Here is a 17,038-nt window from a genome sequence, read left to right on the forward strand (position 1 = left end):
TGATAGATTCCCCGCGTTTTCCCCGAAGAGGAGAGAGAGAGAGCTGCCTGATAAATCGCGCGATCGTGATTCGATCAGGCTGCGAAACGGCCGGCGTAAACCGCGGATAGATCGGTTTCAGAGAGAGACGCGGTTTTACGGCCGCGCGGCGCAACGTCCCTGGAATTGGGTATATTTACCAGCAAGCAATATGTTTATTGGCCGTGAAAGCCCGCGACTGCCGAGATAAAAGTCGCCGATGCGTTCGGGTGAGCGCAGTGGTTTACACGGCGATAAAACCGACAGAGAGAACGAGAGAAGGGGGGGGGGGGCGATAAAACGAGCCTTACGAAACTCGCGAAGCGTATCTACTCCGCCGCGCTCGCTCGCCGAAGATAATCGCGCCCGACACTCGCGCGAGGAATACACTTCGCGAAGTGTTTTCTTGATAACGCTAGGTGATCGCCATCGCCGACTAGAAGTTGATGATGCCGTACGGTGCGCCTCGTAAACACGGCAATTTCTCGCGCCTGCATGGAATATAAGGGTGCACGAAATGACATCCTTGTAAAGCTCGTTCTAACGAAAAGGGGGGAAAAAAGGGGGACGTTACCGAAAGAACATCAGCCGAGAGAAATATTAGCGAGATTAACATAATATTTCTACCCCGAGAGCGGCGCAGCGTGGAATATTTAATCAGCGTTTTTTATTGGAATGGAGCGAAAATAAAGAAATATGTCCTCCCCCGCGTAATGCGAATATTCACGGGGTTAAGGGCTCGTGGCGCCCTGAAAACAGCGCGTCGTTGGCTTCTTTGTTCGGAGATGTTCTCGCCTCGCATCCGCCGCCGCGCCGGCCGCGAGATAAAGCCGCGGTATTTTAATTTCAAATGAAGGACCGTTGTCGCCGTCTCTCCCGTAGTTCGCCAACATCAACGGTGTCGTTGTCGCCACCGCGCTGGATTCAACTTCCGACGGCGCTCAATTTGCGCGAGAGTTCGCTGTTAATTCTCGCTAACAGACGTGATCCCGATTATCCGCGTTTTCTCGAGAAAGGCGCGGGAAGAGCGATAAATCGCCCTACGAAAAATTAGATAACGATGCGCGGCAGATTCGTAGGCAGGAAGATGAGGAGGGGGGAGGAAAGAGGAAGGATTACAATGAGAAGGATTCTGTCGAGAGTAAACTAAACTAAATACTAAGATCTCCAAAGGGGAGACGCCGCGCGAGCGCGGTCATAACTGGCTATTAAATTCTCAAAGGGAATGGCGCGTGGCCGATTTTATCTCAACACCGGGAAACTTTATGACTCCGCGAATCTGATTGTGAGTAAAATATGATATAGCTCGATACAGCCGTTCGCGCGTCTGTCTCGGGCAATCGGAAATTGTTCCGCCGATCACATCTCGTGTCTCTCTCTCTCTCTCTCGTGACAGCCGGTTATCCGCGTTGTCGCGAAGAGTGGTGTTCTCTCCTTTTTTTTCCCCCCGTCGTCGCTACATACGGGCGAGTTGTTTCACTTCCGACGGAGAAGCTATCTCTCTTGCTCTCCTTCCGCGCGGGAGAAATCGAGAGAAAGAGCCTCGGCGAGACGAGACGGAATGTATCTTTGCAGTTAATGAACGTCACCGAGCACGAACGAGCTCGAATTCAAGAGAATAAATGGAAAGCAAACAAAGTGACGTGTCGGGCACGGGTATACGTTGTCGGTGCGCCAAAGAAATATATTGCCGTTACAGGGAGAATTTGCATCGGTAGATGCCGACGAATAAAAACGAATCCAGAAACTCTGAAAACTGTCGCTGCGCAAACCGTTTTTATTTCCCCCAAAAAATTAAACTCCCTTTGAAAATAGTTGAACGATTCGCAATCGAAACAAAGTGCGCGAATTGCGGCAAGATCAAATTCTTTAATTCGTCTTTAATTACGAAATACAATGAAACGATCCTATGTAATGCCGATCCTGCCGAAAGAGAAGAAAAATAATATCACTAGTTTACTATATTTCCTATTTTTTTTTTGTTACCCTGAATACGAATATACCAACCAAAAAATTCCTACATCTCTAGAAATGCCTCTATTGCAATTTCAAGGTTTTGCAATAAATAGTAAGTGCTAAAATTTCAGGAAAAAGAAGTAGCAGTATAAAAGTTAAAGAGTACAATAACTTAATTTATAATTCAAAAGAGATATTAAAAATGTTTTATGAGTATTTTGCTCTTGTAAAAGCTATTGAGTCTGTTTCTCTTACAATTAGAAGAGACCAGCCATAATCACTCATTATGTTTTCGTCCTCTCTTGATCACGAGCCTCCATAGTTCTATTTATAGTTATGATCCTTCATTTGTATTGATAATATGGTCAAGATGTTTTAAATGTATGTATTTAAATTTACTTTAATATTACTTATTTTATACCTTTTAACAAGAAAATTAAATAAGGAGTGGATATTTTTTATATCTTGGCCATATCTCTAGAAGAACAGATATAATTGAAAAACTAATGATCGAAGGCAAGGTTGAAGGCAAAAGACCAAGAGGCAGATCAGCACTCGTTGGGCTGACCCAACTAGAGAGTTTCTAAACGCTGAGCTATACGATACCATTCAACTAGCACCGGACAAAGCAAGCTGGAAAACCACCGTCGACTCCATATGATGAAAATTTCTATGGTGCCACCAAGCCCTCTCGAGGGTAAATGGACAGAGGAGGAGGAGGATATTTTTTCCTTCGAATATATACTTGTGTAGATATATGTCCTTAAATATTTATAGAATTTATAGATTGAACATAAACAAAATAAAGGTTTGTAAAGTAATATAAACTGGTTTATAAACCGCGGATCTCCAACAAGAACCCAGCACAGAATTCGCGCACGAGCTATCGAAGTTTGCGTCAACGACAGCGAAAGTAAAAAACGAGCGGGCACAAACTGGCTCGCCGCAAGTTTCGAGAATTTCATTTGCCACAACCATTCGAGATCTCGTTCCGTCCGTGTCGGTGGATCTCCCTCCCGGCGAACAAAGAAATTATTTCGCACCGCTTTGGACGCGTTGCCCCGTACAAACGAGTTATTCCGCGAAGCCGAGCCCAAGTTTTCCGTGCGAAGAATCGCGCGCGCGCGCGCGATAGAGAGAGGAAGGATCTCGGAGTGAACGCCGTTTCAGCGGATAAACTTGGTGGAAAAGCTCGAGCGAGAGAGCGAGAGAGAGAGAGAGAAAGAGAGAGAGAGAATAAATTAGGCCAGTGACAACGCAAGTTGTCGACGATGTCTCGAAAGCGAGGCGGAAATTCCGCAAAACGTCGAGACTCGAAGGCAGACAATAACGAGCTTCATTTCCCAAGCAGAAGTGTTCGTCTTATTTCCGCCGCCGCGCCGCGCCGCCGCGGACGAGAAACCTCTTCATCGCGCGGAAGATCATCCTTGAGGAGCGAGAGCCGGAAAATCTGCTCCCAACCGATCGCATCGGGAAAGCACGAGCGATGACGCGCATATTTTTAGCGCGAATTAAACGCGCGTTTAGGAGCCGGTAACGGTTGAGGAACGATCGTTCCGTCGGTGCGCGAAGGGAAGATTACTCGCGGCTGATTGAGACGAGAAAGATGTGCCGGGATCGAGGGGGCAAAGGTGACGGGCGCTTCTTTTTGCCAGCTAAACGTCTCTTTAACAATGTTTTAAGCGTTTTAAAACGGTCGATCTGAGAGAGAGAGAGAGAGAGAGAGAGAGAGAGAGAGAGAGAGAGAGAGAGAGAGAGAGAGAGAGAGAGAGAGAGAGAATATCTGAAGGCGCTTAGTCATAATTCATGAGAGATAAAAATTGGAGATTCATATACTCGGTCAAGGGCAAACCCCTTTCGCGGCGTTGACAAAAAAAAGAAAGACGCGCGCGAAAACGATAGACCAACGGCTGTGCCCGGCGAATTATCACTTTAGATGGACGAAATTTTCTCCACGATAAAGGAAAGGTGATGCCACGGTTAATGAACATCGACGAGTGAACTTGCACAAATTTGGTGGCAGCAAGGCAGAGCAAATTGAGTGAGGCGGTAACGGAACTATTGATCAGGGTTACTCCCCCGTCCGGTGTTCCCCCTTGGCTCCCTTCGAACGCCCCAAACATGCCGAGACCCCCTTCACCCTGCTGCGACGGCCTCAAGTCAGACGAAAAATTCCGTCTGCTAGACGCCATCGCGAAATTTTCTAAGACAGTGGCGTTTATTTCAACGGCCCCGAGAATACGAGATCGATGGCTCAATATAAAAGAATCTATGATACAAAAACGCTCAGTTTTTATACGGCAGCTTTTTTTGTTGAAAGCCACTAATGGCCAGTTAAATATCCCACATCCGAGGCTTTCATGACAATCTATTTTCGATATTTTCGCAAAGTGGAGAAACAACATCATACATTCGATTATAATATTATCTCTTTAGTTGACTCCGTTACAGGACGAAATGTTACAACGAAGTGTATACGCGCGATATTTCTTCAGTCGTTATGGCGATTCGATAGATTGTCAGTTTCACGATTCGATTTCGTCGTATCAGCGAGCGAATTTAAATTACTAGATCGAACGAGCGGTTTTGTAAACAGCATGGAGAGGTACAGCGGGCGAGAGATCGCGAGTGGGGCGCGCAGGAAAGCGGAGGGGGACGCGGGAAAAGAGAGATAGAGAGGCTTTTGTCGAACTGATAACCGCGAGCGAATATTGCCTTCCTACATCACTTCTCTCTCGCTCTCTCTCTCTCTCTTTCTCTCTCGTTTCCCTTTCTCTGTCTCCGCGTCTCGTCCCCTCTCGAATATTCTCTCGCTAATCTACCTGCAATTACAGCAAACGGATTTTCAGTAGCGCCGTATATAATTCAACCGCTGTCGCGCGTTTCATCGATAATTCGACGCGTATTGCGCGCCATTAGTGGAAGTCGAGAAGAACGCGCACGCCGTTTAAATATATGCTAATGATAATAATTGCGAAACTCATTGTTGCCCCGAGATTGTTAGATAATTATTCGGCGTGTAGCTCGTCAACGGGCGATAATGAGCGGCGTGATCGTCTATCCGGCTGGTGTTTCTAATTTACTGGTCTAATTTGCTGCATGGTTCCTAGCGTACTGGTACAATTGAAATTCGCAACATTCGGCTTTTGCATTTAAAAGCAAGAATTATGATTAATAAGCAAATTTAAAGAAAAAAAATTTCCCGACCCTGACACAATATAGAGTTTGAAATTAAATATTAGGTTGAACTAAATCCTCCTCGCAAATTAATTCGGAGGATAAATTTTTATAGCGACTAACTCAGTTATTTAATTTCCATATCTGATAATCATGTAAATTTATTTCAAGATGCGAAGTACAAAAAAAGCCCGTTAATAATAACCTGCTCGTTTTGCACCGATATATATGTATATCTATCCGTCCATCTCTACCTTCATTTCTGGCACAAATTCTGTTTAAAATCGTTTCTTCACGCTCGAAATATCGCGCTGCGTACGATTTCCAATTATAATTTATCATTATCTCATTATTAATGTTTATTTAATTATTAAATAAATTGCTTTCTTGCATATTCGCGTGGTTGAATTGGGAAAAGCTGCACAATGGGTTGTATATTTAAATAAAGAATCACATCGCGGAAGATAATATTTTCGAAAACAATTGGCAGAAATGATTTCTTTTTTTATTCATTTCAACGAAATAGCCGCGCGCACGAACGAAAGTTAAATATTATCTACTCGACAATGTGCATTACCCCGAGAAGGTATAGCTGATATACATAAGATGAAAAATCAGCGGCGCGTGTTGGCGAGGGTGCGCACTTGACTCCATCAAGCCGCAGAGCGATGTAGAGCGAGGAGGAGGAGGAGGAGGAGGAGGTACGAGATAGGGGTGAGAGAGTGGGAGCTGAGCAAGCATCGGAAATCGATAACGCAATCTGGTCGGCGTCGCGGCGAACATTTCGGCGTGACGGCGCGACGTCGGCAGACTGATATGAGCCGCCGAATGTGACAAACGTTCATAATGCAAGTAAGTAAGAGGGAGAGAACGTTTCGTGCCCCCCAACCCCCTCCCGACCCTCCCGCGAAGAGCGCTCGGGCGAAGTCGAGACCTCGGGACCAGAGGCGACTTCGTTCCGGGTTGCCGGACGGAGGCACGGAAATAAATGGATACCATCGGTCACCGTCGCGAATGACCGCTTTCGCGCCGCCGGGTATTGTTCATTAACTTTTCCGGCCGCCGATTAATTGCGCGCTCCTGTCGCCGGCGAAAAATCTGGCCGCGCTCGGGAAAACGAATTGGCCTAGCGCAAAAAGCGCGGCCACGCGAACGAGCCGGACGAGCCGACCCAAGTTGGCCAGATAGCCGACGTGGCTTTGTCACTGTTACTATTGTTGCGCAAAAATGCATTCACAATGGCCGCCTCGTAAAGGTACCATTTAAGTTTGATTCTACAGTCGTCGTGTGCCCCAAACTAGTCGCGAACACACAGCGCTTAAAGCAACCGAGCGCGGTGGGTTATTTTTGTGAGATAAAAAATATAAAGTTACACAGTTTCTATTTCATGAATTCTATTCATAAGCTTTCCGTATTATTTTTGTTACTGTTTGCTATATATTATCTTGCAATGTGAAAATGATTAATTATATCATTGTTACTCCTGGTTAAAAATTTATGTTTGTCAAAGATGAGTATGACGTATAAGAGCAAATCGTATTATATCAAGTGTTATTGCGATAAATAATTTATCGCTTTATTCCTTGCAGAATCCAACTTCAGATAATGTCGTGTCAAATAATGGTTTTGTTACCTCGAGATAAACTAAATTTAATATTGTGCTTTATATAGCTTCTTAGGACAGTTTTATCTGTACTCTCTGATTCCTAAAACTGACAGTTGGACATTAATAAGCATCGAATTGTCAATTTTCAAAAGTTAAATATATATATGGGGTAATTTTTAATACAATAACATCATTTTCGGTACAATATATGTACATATCATAAATGTTACACTCTACTAATCTGGTTTCACACAATTTTTGTACTTTTCATAAATAAATTTAGCACATTGGAAGATGGTATCTACATAATATGTTATTTTCGTATTAATTTTAAGAAAATAATAAACTATTCATTCCTTACAGTCTTGCCATTATTTCGATTTAGATCTAAAATACTTTTAAATTGGAATTATACTCGAATATACGTATTGCAATTTTTTCCTTTTACTTGTAAACCAAAATGATATTTTTGACTCTCTTTTACTTTTATTTTAATTATTTTTATTATAAATACGCATATCAATTCGCGATATATCATTTAATTTATTTTAATGTTTATATATATTATGTATATTCAAGTAATTCACCATTGATGAAGACTGAGTAAAGTTTGGATTGTAAAGTGTTTAATTAGTCTTTTTTGAATAAATAAACTAACACCTAAATATACTTGCTCGTCCTTGGCCTTTGAATCTGATTAAGGATTATATTTTTGGTTACATTTTTTTTAAACTACCTTACTGTACGATTTGCGCAAATTCGCGTCTCCTGCGTGGCGGGTCCGCCGTCTTTGAGTGACACGCAGGTATATCAAGCTATCTAAGCCAAATTATCAGAACATAAAAAATTTTATATGGAATTAATTTGCTAATTATTTGCTATTTTTTGCTTTTAAAAGTAATTTTTTTGCTCCAGCTATTAAAAAGTTACGAAGGGCTGGATAGCTTAAGATTAAGCTATTCAGCTTAAGATTGAGCACATTTTTTTTGCTCCAGCTATCAAAAAGTTACGAAGGGCTGGATAGCTTAAGATTAAGCTATCCAGCTTAAGATTAAGCACATTAAAGAAATTAATTTCTCACATTATTATAGCATCAGAATGTTCCCAGAATTATTTGCTCTCAAGATATCCAAGTCTTGAATTTTTTGCTTGCGAAATAATTTTTTTAAAAATTTATATTTTACTCATTATATAAGTCTGTTTCCCTTTCTAAAAAAGGCATGTCATCGATACTTGAATCTATCGAAGTATTGTTGTCAATACTTCGCGATGCCGATTGGTTCTCTCACTGCGCTTACTTCACGAGCATCTGTCATGTCGCATATTTTGACAGTTTTGTGTATCAAAGGGTTAATATTGTAATGTAATAGATTAAATAGATAAATAGCGCGCGCGCATGTCTGTGATGTCTGGTATATAAAATATCTCGTTTTTTTATTTTTTCTATATCCCTATTAGTTACTACAGGCAAATAATTTTGGTATTATTAATTTATTGCTTTGACTTATGTATATGCTGTTTTTTTTACAATGGCGTGGCAGCTTAATTCTAAGCTATCCAGTCCTTTGTAAATTTTTAATAGTGTGAGCAAAAAAGTAGCAAATAATTTTGGTATTATTAACATTTTGCTTTGACTTATGTATAGGTTTTTTTTACAATGGCTGGATAGCTTAATCTTAAGCTATCCAGGCCTTCGTAACTTTTTAATAGCTGGAGCAAAAAAATTACTTTTAAAAGCAAAAAATAGCAAATAATTAGCAAATTAATTCCATATAAAATTTTTTGTGTTCTGATAATTTGGCTTAGATAGCTTAATATACCTGTGACACGCCTGGAGTCGAGAGGATCGATCGGACGCGACAGAGTTCGCCTGTCTCGGAGTTTGCACAGAGCGGAGAGAAGAAAGCGAAGAAAGAGTTCGCGGGGGGGGATGAGACAAAGCGCGGCGACATAGGAAAGGGCCAGGAATTGTCTTCTCGTTCGGCGCGCGAGCTCCTTTTCGGAAATATATTCGGGCCGGGCAAACACATCGCGTTGTCGAGCAACGACTTTGCTTGCGCGCATGCGCGCAGGAAAACGCACGGGAAAAATCGAATTACGAGCGCGCTTGCGAGAAATATTAAAAATATACGGTGAGACAATGCGCGAAGTGTGTTGAACGGGAAAATAAAGAGGGGAGCGCTTTAACGCCGAAGGGTTTTATCGACGCGCCGCCGCCTTTCCGCAACGAAATATGACGGCACAGCCTAGGATCGAGAGACGACCTCACGAAGAGAATCAATTTTCGTTCTTTCGTTCCTTCGAAATAACACAGTTCAACATTTTATGTCCCTTTTAACCCTCGAAATTGTTATTTATGTAAAGTATCGATTGCCACTCCAGCCAAAAATGATTAGTCGAATTGACGTCGATGAACGATATCGAATACAGATTTATATTTTTGTCATCTTTGACTACATTATAGTTATTTTTATGTTAATTGAGCAATCACAAATATTTCTATAAGATTTCTATAAGATTTCTGTTATCTTTCGGCCAATTCTACATCGAATCGATGTAAAATCGAAAAGCACAGTACACAGTATAGGTATGCAAAGCACGGTAGAAATCTGACAGAAATATTCGCAATTGCTCAATTAATGTAAAAACAGTTATGATAAGAACAATATATTTTTACGCAAAATAACAAAAATATCAATCAGTATTCGACCATTCATCGACACATCGATGTCAAATCGACATTGATTTGACAAATGATTTCTGGCTGGGACATTTTATTCAGGGTTGTGCCATAAATTTCAAGATTACGTCTACGTGGATTGTTTACGTATTGTTTACGGTATGTTTACACAAACTTTTTTCATGTAAATAAAAAAGTAATGTAAATTACAAATTGGATAACAAAATATAGAGAAAATAAATTTTCACATGTTAATATATTTGAGCGTTGATATTAAAAATATTAAAAATTAAAATTTAAAAAGTAAATAATAATATATTAAATTTTTATTATATTACACAACGGATTTAAAAAATAATTTTGGACTATTTAAGTTATAAATGCATTTTACTTCAATTATTTATAATGTTATAAATGCATTTTATTTCAATTATTTATAATTTTATGATTTATATGTTAATATGTAGTTAATGTAGTGATGCTAATTAAAAATATTATTTATGTTGACCTGTAAGCTTTTAATCGATAAAAAGCAATATTGCTTAATTTGCGATTGCAATATATACACAATAAATCTAATATTTATTTCCCTTTTTTTTATAAGTAAATAAAAAATCAAAATCTTAAAAACCATTATTAATTTGTCAATCGTGGCATCTTAAATTGTGCCTAAACTAACAACTGATGAAAATAACACAAACAAAATATAAATTTCTGACTGAAAATATAAATCTTCGAATATGAAGCTTCGATTATTCATAGATTACTTATTGATTACATATATGACACGTTAACCATAGTTTACATTGTATACATTGTAATATACACGTATAGATGTAAACTATTGTATTTCAAGCGTAAACGCACAACTCTGGTTTTATCGAGCAGATTATTTTTATCCTACTCGCAATGGGCTTTCCTTTGACACGAGTATCGAGACACTCCGGTACTTTTTGACTCCGATAAAAGATCGATAGCCGAAGGAGCTCTTTGCGAATTCAGGACCGAGGATGTGAATAGATAATTAAAGCCCACCTGCGAGGTCTCGACTTCTTAGCGCGATACAAAGGGAACACCCGATAGCCGCGCGAACAAAAGTCCTCTTACGGCACCGTTACGGCGGTAAATCCCCCGAGCGACCTAATAATAAATCGATTGTGAGCCGCGAGCGCTCTTTCATATTTTACAGCGCGCTTGAACGCCGCCCGACGAGTCCGGTAAGTCTGACATATGGAATATTATAATAGGGATTTATGTTATTCCGCGGCATTTCTTTTCACCGGAAGGGGACGACATCCCCGCCGATGCGCGAGGCAACAGCGCGATATGAGTGATATGACCGAGCGCGGGTTTTGCAATACATCTACATCGGTTGTATAGCGAATACACCGAGGCTCTTTGTAGCCAACCATAATCTGGAAAATTGTTTCGTCTTTTATCGTCTTTTAGTTTAACAGAATTTTCCCTCGTACGTTTACGCGAATTAAGCGAATTAAATACAATAGAACGCCTAGACGATCGGAAATTTCATCGGGAGTCGGTACAATCCGTTTACAATCCTTTTGACATTCAACGTCGAATACCTCCGTAACTAACTTTCCACAAATTAACGACTGGGAGTTATTACGAAATTATTTCTCTATGCGTCTCTCGCCGTAACATTTATACCGTATTGTTTGACGACACCGACCTCGGGGAGGAAAAACGAGAGGAGGGTGGAGGAAGCCGAGAAAAGCCGGAGCATCCAGTCGCGAACGCTGTCACGATAAAAGGACAGAAAGCGAAGTATAATTCCGCGGTTTGCGGCGGCCAGAGCCGAGAGCTGCGCGAAATTCATTCCGGCGGGGGAGCTTATAAAAGCTACTCGCGAGTCGCGACGACGGCGAACAATACGCCGTCGAATACATTCGGGAGCGAACGACGTCGTCGTCGTCGTCGCTGCGGAGGGTTCGATCAAACGGAGAATACCTATCCGCAAGCTTCGGAGCTTGCTTTCCGAGCGCGAACTTTTCAGTATTTGTCCCCCGGATATAACGCACACAGTGCTGCGCAGCTATCGCCGAACAAAAACCCCTGGCGCGGGGGCTGAAATATGAGGAAACGTTTTTTTTTTAAATCTCGCAAAATAAAACAATACGGAACTAACATAATCTAAACAGTCCTGTGAGCGCTCCAGTTCTCTCGCGAAATAAAAACTGCAGTGTAACAAAAAGCCGCGCGCGCGGCATTTTTTCAACTCGGAGAACACTTTGGAATATAGGTATATTCTCGCGAAATATTCTTTGATGGGGTATTATCGCGGGAGTAAGCCATCCGGTGTAAGCCATCGTCAGCTTATCTTTCCCAGTATCAAAGGGAGCTCCGACGCTCGCGATATGCGATTACGACCATTACGAGCTATGAATATCGGCGGCGGCGACGCCGACGCGCGACGGTGTAACGAGATGCGTCGAAATCGCGATCGCACGCATTCCCGATATTTACGCGCGATTATACAACGCGGCATTATCAATCTTTTGTAGCGGGAACGACGAACGTGCGTCGAACGAATATATCGTTTCGGACATCAATTCATCGGCGGGGAAATAAAATGGACACGCGCATGAACGAGGTATTTCGCATCGCACGGTCGTTACATCAAACGGCACCGGATTCCTGCGGTATTTAAATTATTTTCAATGGTTGTTGTTGCCACGAGGTTAAAACACTGGAAAGCGGACTTCCAGCTCCTTTAATGCGCCCAGGGCGGTCAATTTGCACGCGTATTATTTTCCACGCTCATTGTAATTGTAATTAATTGCCATAGGCAAACGCGATATATTCTTCTCAACATGTTGTGTTTTCCAATATCCATTTTTTTTTCCTCTGGAAATAATAATAATAAAACGGAGCGATGATATAACCCCCGCGAAGGGGGGGGGGTAACGCACAACTGTTGCGAGAGGCGATCGAAATCGCCGGTCGGAACGAATGGTCAAGAGTGCTTCTGGCGTTAGAAGCTCTCTTCGCCCGCGAATGCAAATGGATTAAGAATTAAACTCCCTTTACCATCCTTTCCGATTCGACACAGGCAAGGATACAGGATGGGCACTCTCTCCGCCAATCGAGGACTCCATCGGAGTCGATAACGTCGGGTCTCTCTCGCTCCGGGCCAGCACGCGCGAATCTCTGACCCGCATTCCAGCTGCGCCGTGTCCTTTGGCATCGATCGACCGAACGGATTAATATAATTTCCGGCTTGTACCCGACTCGAGAGTCAAACGGAAAGGTCATCAGATTTCCGGTATCGATCCGAAGTTCGCCGGGGCGAACTTGTCTCACCTTACACACAAATATCAATATTACACATTATTGACCCGAGATTATCGATACTTTGTAATATCGCTTTGTGACATATCTATTACGTATAATGTGATAGCCGTATTATAAGCAACATTACAAAGTGTTGCGATAATTTTACATATAAATGCGTGTATAAAATTTCAGTATAAATATATACATAATTAGTATATTACTGCACATTGTATATCAAGAAAATATCTGGCTAGATACACGGATTTACATTGAAATTCTCTGTCGCGCGTGAGAAGGGGGGTGTGTGTATCTTGCGTTACGTGGGATGCAGGATACTCCAGTGTGACGCGCATCCGCCCGAATATTCATGGATAATTGAATTAGTCGCAATTAAGCTCGATACCGATCGCGAAGCGGCGAAACATATCTAGCCTCCACGTTTAGGCAAATAGCTTGGAAATTAAACACACATGTGACTCTTCCCCTTTCCCCCCCCTCTCTCTCTCTCTCTCTCTCTCTCCTTCTCTTTCTTTCACTTTGGTTTCTCATTTAATATGCATAATACGTAAAAAATAATAACGTGTAAAAGGAATATATAAAATAACATGAATAATAATCTGATTTAAAATTATATGAATAATATTTCGCTTTGATACGACTTATACGTATAAGTATACTATAAAATAAAAAGAAAAAGTATCTAAATATAATACATATAATAAAAAGAAATTATAAATGATTTATATTCGAAATATGCCAAACGAAATCATCAACTAAAGTAATAATTTCGGGGCATTTGTTCTCAAAAAGCAACAATAATTGTGCTCTTTTTGTTCATGTATTTTTTATAGCACACACATTTACTATTCATAACGTTTTAATTTCAGCAAATCCTCTAATATCTTTTTTATATTTTTCAAAGCATTTATTTTGCAAAAAAGTATTTTTATTTCCCTGTACCACTCAATGATTCAAATGCAAATTTATTCTTTTTATTTTTCCACTTACAATTAAATCGCGATGTTTGACATTCGCCTCGTCCTTATTATCTTCAATTATGAACGTCCAATATAATCACGAGGAATTAAAAGATATCACGTTGCCGTCCGCATCGTTGCAATTCCGTGTTCTCAAACATCCGAGGACTCATTTCTGCGGAGGAGGAAAACGCGTCGTAAAAATTGGCCGTTCGTTGTCGCCAGCGTAAAAGCGCGACCGCGTAATTAACGTGGCGTAATTAAGCGGGCTCATTCGCGCGCGGTAACGATCTTTATGCTGACAAGCTGTCGAGAGTCGCGTACGCTCGCCCGTAAACGTAAAACGGAAGCGGAAGGACGCTTTTGTAGATCGTGGTGGCGGATAGCGATCCCTGGGTTCGTCGGTAATTGAACGGGATCGTTACTCGAACTAAATAGAGGGGAGGTAATTAACCCTTTCAAAGTCTTTATTTATCAAAGAGTGACTTGGACCGCGTTCGTGTGGATTATTCCTGCAAAAACGATTATTCTTACATACCTAGTGGAAAATTTTTATCTTCCACCTTTTAAATTCTCAAAGATAATCCGAAAAATTATCAAAAGTTATTTTTGCAAACTCCCTTTTTTGTTAAAATGGACTTTTACAAAAGATTTTGAAGTGGCGTTTTTATTTTATTAAAAAAAAAGGACTAAATTTGTAAAAATAACTGTCTGCAGGAAGAATTTCATGGAAGAAACTTTTGTAATAATCTAATAATTATGACACACAGGGCTCGAGCCAATCTCGCCGTTGAGAGCCGTTCAATCGGAAAAAGCTTTCGAAAAAACACCTCGTGAACGAATACTCGCGCCAGTCTCTTTCTCTTCATGTTTATTCGCCGCCAACTAAACTCACGTCATCGGCGAATTGGGTAAACGGCGAAACTTTTGCGCTTGCTGGCTCGCGACATTTCTGCGATTTTCCTACGGACGGGAAAAAAAACCCGCCGCTCCGTAATAAAGGCCGCTTTACTCGCAACTAGCTTTCTACTCCATAGTCTTAGTAATTGTAAGTAAGGAACTCGAATCCGAGGATCTTATCATTCGAGAAGAACTCGAGAAGAAAACTTCCTCAAACTTTTTATTTCTAATTTTTTTATCTTTAATAAACACTCATAGTCAGACATCTCTTAAGATAATACCTAAAAAGTAAAAGATTCTTATAATAAACGATACTGCGTAATAAAAATGATAAGAATAATTAATTTTTAATCTTTCTAAAGTGCTATCGTTGCCTTATGTTACTTCGTCTCTTCGCCGACTGGTGTGAACCGACCTTAATATCGACACGGCTTCCTGGCGACCTCGCCGAGGATCGAAATAATAATTAAAAGCTTATCGCGGGAATTGGCTGCATGCCACCTACGTAGATATTGCAGGGTTTTTTTTTCCTAACAGCATGAAAGGACACACGCCGAAGCGCGAGGCAGAAAAAGGTCTCGAATAAATTGTTTTAATTAAATAACCTCCTCCCTTTTCGAAAATTGGTTTCGTGCTTGGTGAAGCGCTAACTGGCTCGCCTTTTGCGAAAAGTCACCGTTTATGAGAGCCGCGGTGTGTTGCATCCCGGATTGGAGTGCTCTGCCGCAGAAATATACAGGGACGTGCGTTTCCCCCCCCCCGGCGAAAAGAGGAGTTCTTGTTTAAATTTTAACGCGTGCATGGATATTGGTATGCAGGCCGCGCTCGATTTGCGCGGTTAGCGCGTTACCGAAATCTAGACGCGAGAATCCGTATAAATCAAAACTATACGCGCGCGAACCGCCAGTATTTCGCGCGGAATGCAACACGAGGAACGGGTGTGTTGAATATCGTTTTCTTCTTTGCCAATATGAATATGTAGGATACTCCGCAAACGGTGGAGGAGAAAAACGAAGCGCACGAAATAATCTGGTTAAAATTTAAGCTAATTTAACCGTGGTTCTTTTACGCTTCCTTCGCCGTGACGCGTGAAGAGAGAAATCGAATAAAAGTATCAATCAAAGTATCCATGACGGTTTTTCGAGAGAGACTCTCCGCGAGGAAGTAGGTTAAGACTGAAGGAAGTCGAATAAAAATATAAGATGTATGTCAAAGAGGCGATGCGAGGAGTACATTCATATTTTATACATGAATTTCTCGAAACACGTACTTTCCCCAAATGCGACTTGGGTTCATGCGCGCCGACCTAATAAGGAACATTACGACGATGTCGATATAGTTGCATCTATATACGCGAGGCGCATTTGCGAGGCGAACGAGGTCGAACGAGGGAAACGCGCGAATGAAGGCGACCCCGCCAAAGCCGTGCCCGCAGAAATTTAATTTAATCAGCCGTCGTTGCGCCTTTGACCCGCGATTAAGCATATGTAAAGCGCAGCCGGAAACTCCGGGACATTTCCATCCCGTTTCGCTGCTCAAAGAAGATTTCTCCATGTCCCATTGATTGGACCACAGATTGCTCGTTACTCCCTTTTGTTTGTCGAAAGAAGTCGAGATATAGCTGCAGCACGTTTTTTTTTATATTTACGTCAATGGATATATATATATGTGATATGTATTAACTTATTATCCAAATGCACTTCTTTCAATCAAGAAATGCCTCTCGTTGCAAAGAGATGATTTCAACCTGATGCGGATACGTCGCAAATCATTTTTATATGCGCTATGAAAATCTCACGGTATAGTTTTTTGTGTTTACCAACCGTCACTGTTTTTTTTTCTTCTTCTTTTTTTCAATGCTGCGAAAGGAAGTTGGCGCGCCGTTGCGCACGAATAGATTTATTACCAGTGCATTCGACTCACCGGCGCGCGAAGGGCATCCCTTCGCGCGCTACGGGGGCAGAGAAGAAAGGGAGAGAGGGGCGCGTTCCCCCGAAAGATAACATCTCGTGACGCGAGAGCGGGGGAGTGCGCTATAATTATTTTTTACATTCTGTTTTTTTCGCAAATGGCGTAACGAGCGCGAAAATAATTAAAGGAACCTCATCCATCGATCTCTCTCAGTCTCTCTCTCACCCCTTGGCCGCCGCCCTTTCTCCGCAGGACCGTCAATGAACTATCGAATCGAGGCCGCCACCCACGTACCACGCTGGCGCTAGCATAATAGCCGTAATAATAAGTTACAGCGGCGGTAATGGCCGTAATAGCGATGGTAATTGGAAATATTAACAATGCGGCCGCCTTTGTTCCGCAGCGTATTAGAAAGAAGCACCCCTGGCTCGTTGCCCTTCTCGCAATGAGGTTAATTAACGACACGTGTTTCCCAACGTGTTTGTGCGTGTCTGGTCATGAGGCGGTGAGATCGATAAT

At 41.7% G+C, this 17,038-nt stretch overlaps 1 protein-coding gene across 2 annotated transcripts in view; it reads right to left on the minus strand.

Moving 5' to 3' along the window:
• The window catches only part of LOC139769443 (pickpocket protein 19-like), a 35,282-nt gene extending 22,559 nt beyond the window's left edge, over positions 1-12,723 (minus strand). Inside the window, exon 1 of one of the 2 annotated variants that reach the window (XM_071700511.1) lies at positions 12,486-12,723. In XM_071700511.1, coding sequence (XP_071556612.1) covers positions 12,486-12,642 — 157 coding nt within the window. In that variant the 5' untranslated portion in view covers positions 12,643-12,723. The remainder of the gene's footprint in view (positions 1-12,485) is intronic. The other variant, XM_071700512.1, reaches the window with a different exon arrangement.
• Positions 12,724-17,038: the final 4,315 nt, after the last annotated feature.

This window comes from Temnothorax nylanderi, unplaced genomic scaffold (genome assembly GCF_030848795.1).
Source record: "Temnothorax nylanderi isolate EJ_2023f unplaced genomic scaffold, tnyl_v1.0 TNYL_tig0022_pilon, whole genome shotgun sequence".
In the NCBI taxonomy this organism is placed as follows: domain Eukaryota; kingdom Metazoa; phylum Arthropoda; class Insecta; order Hymenoptera; family Formicidae; genus Temnothorax; species Temnothorax nylanderi.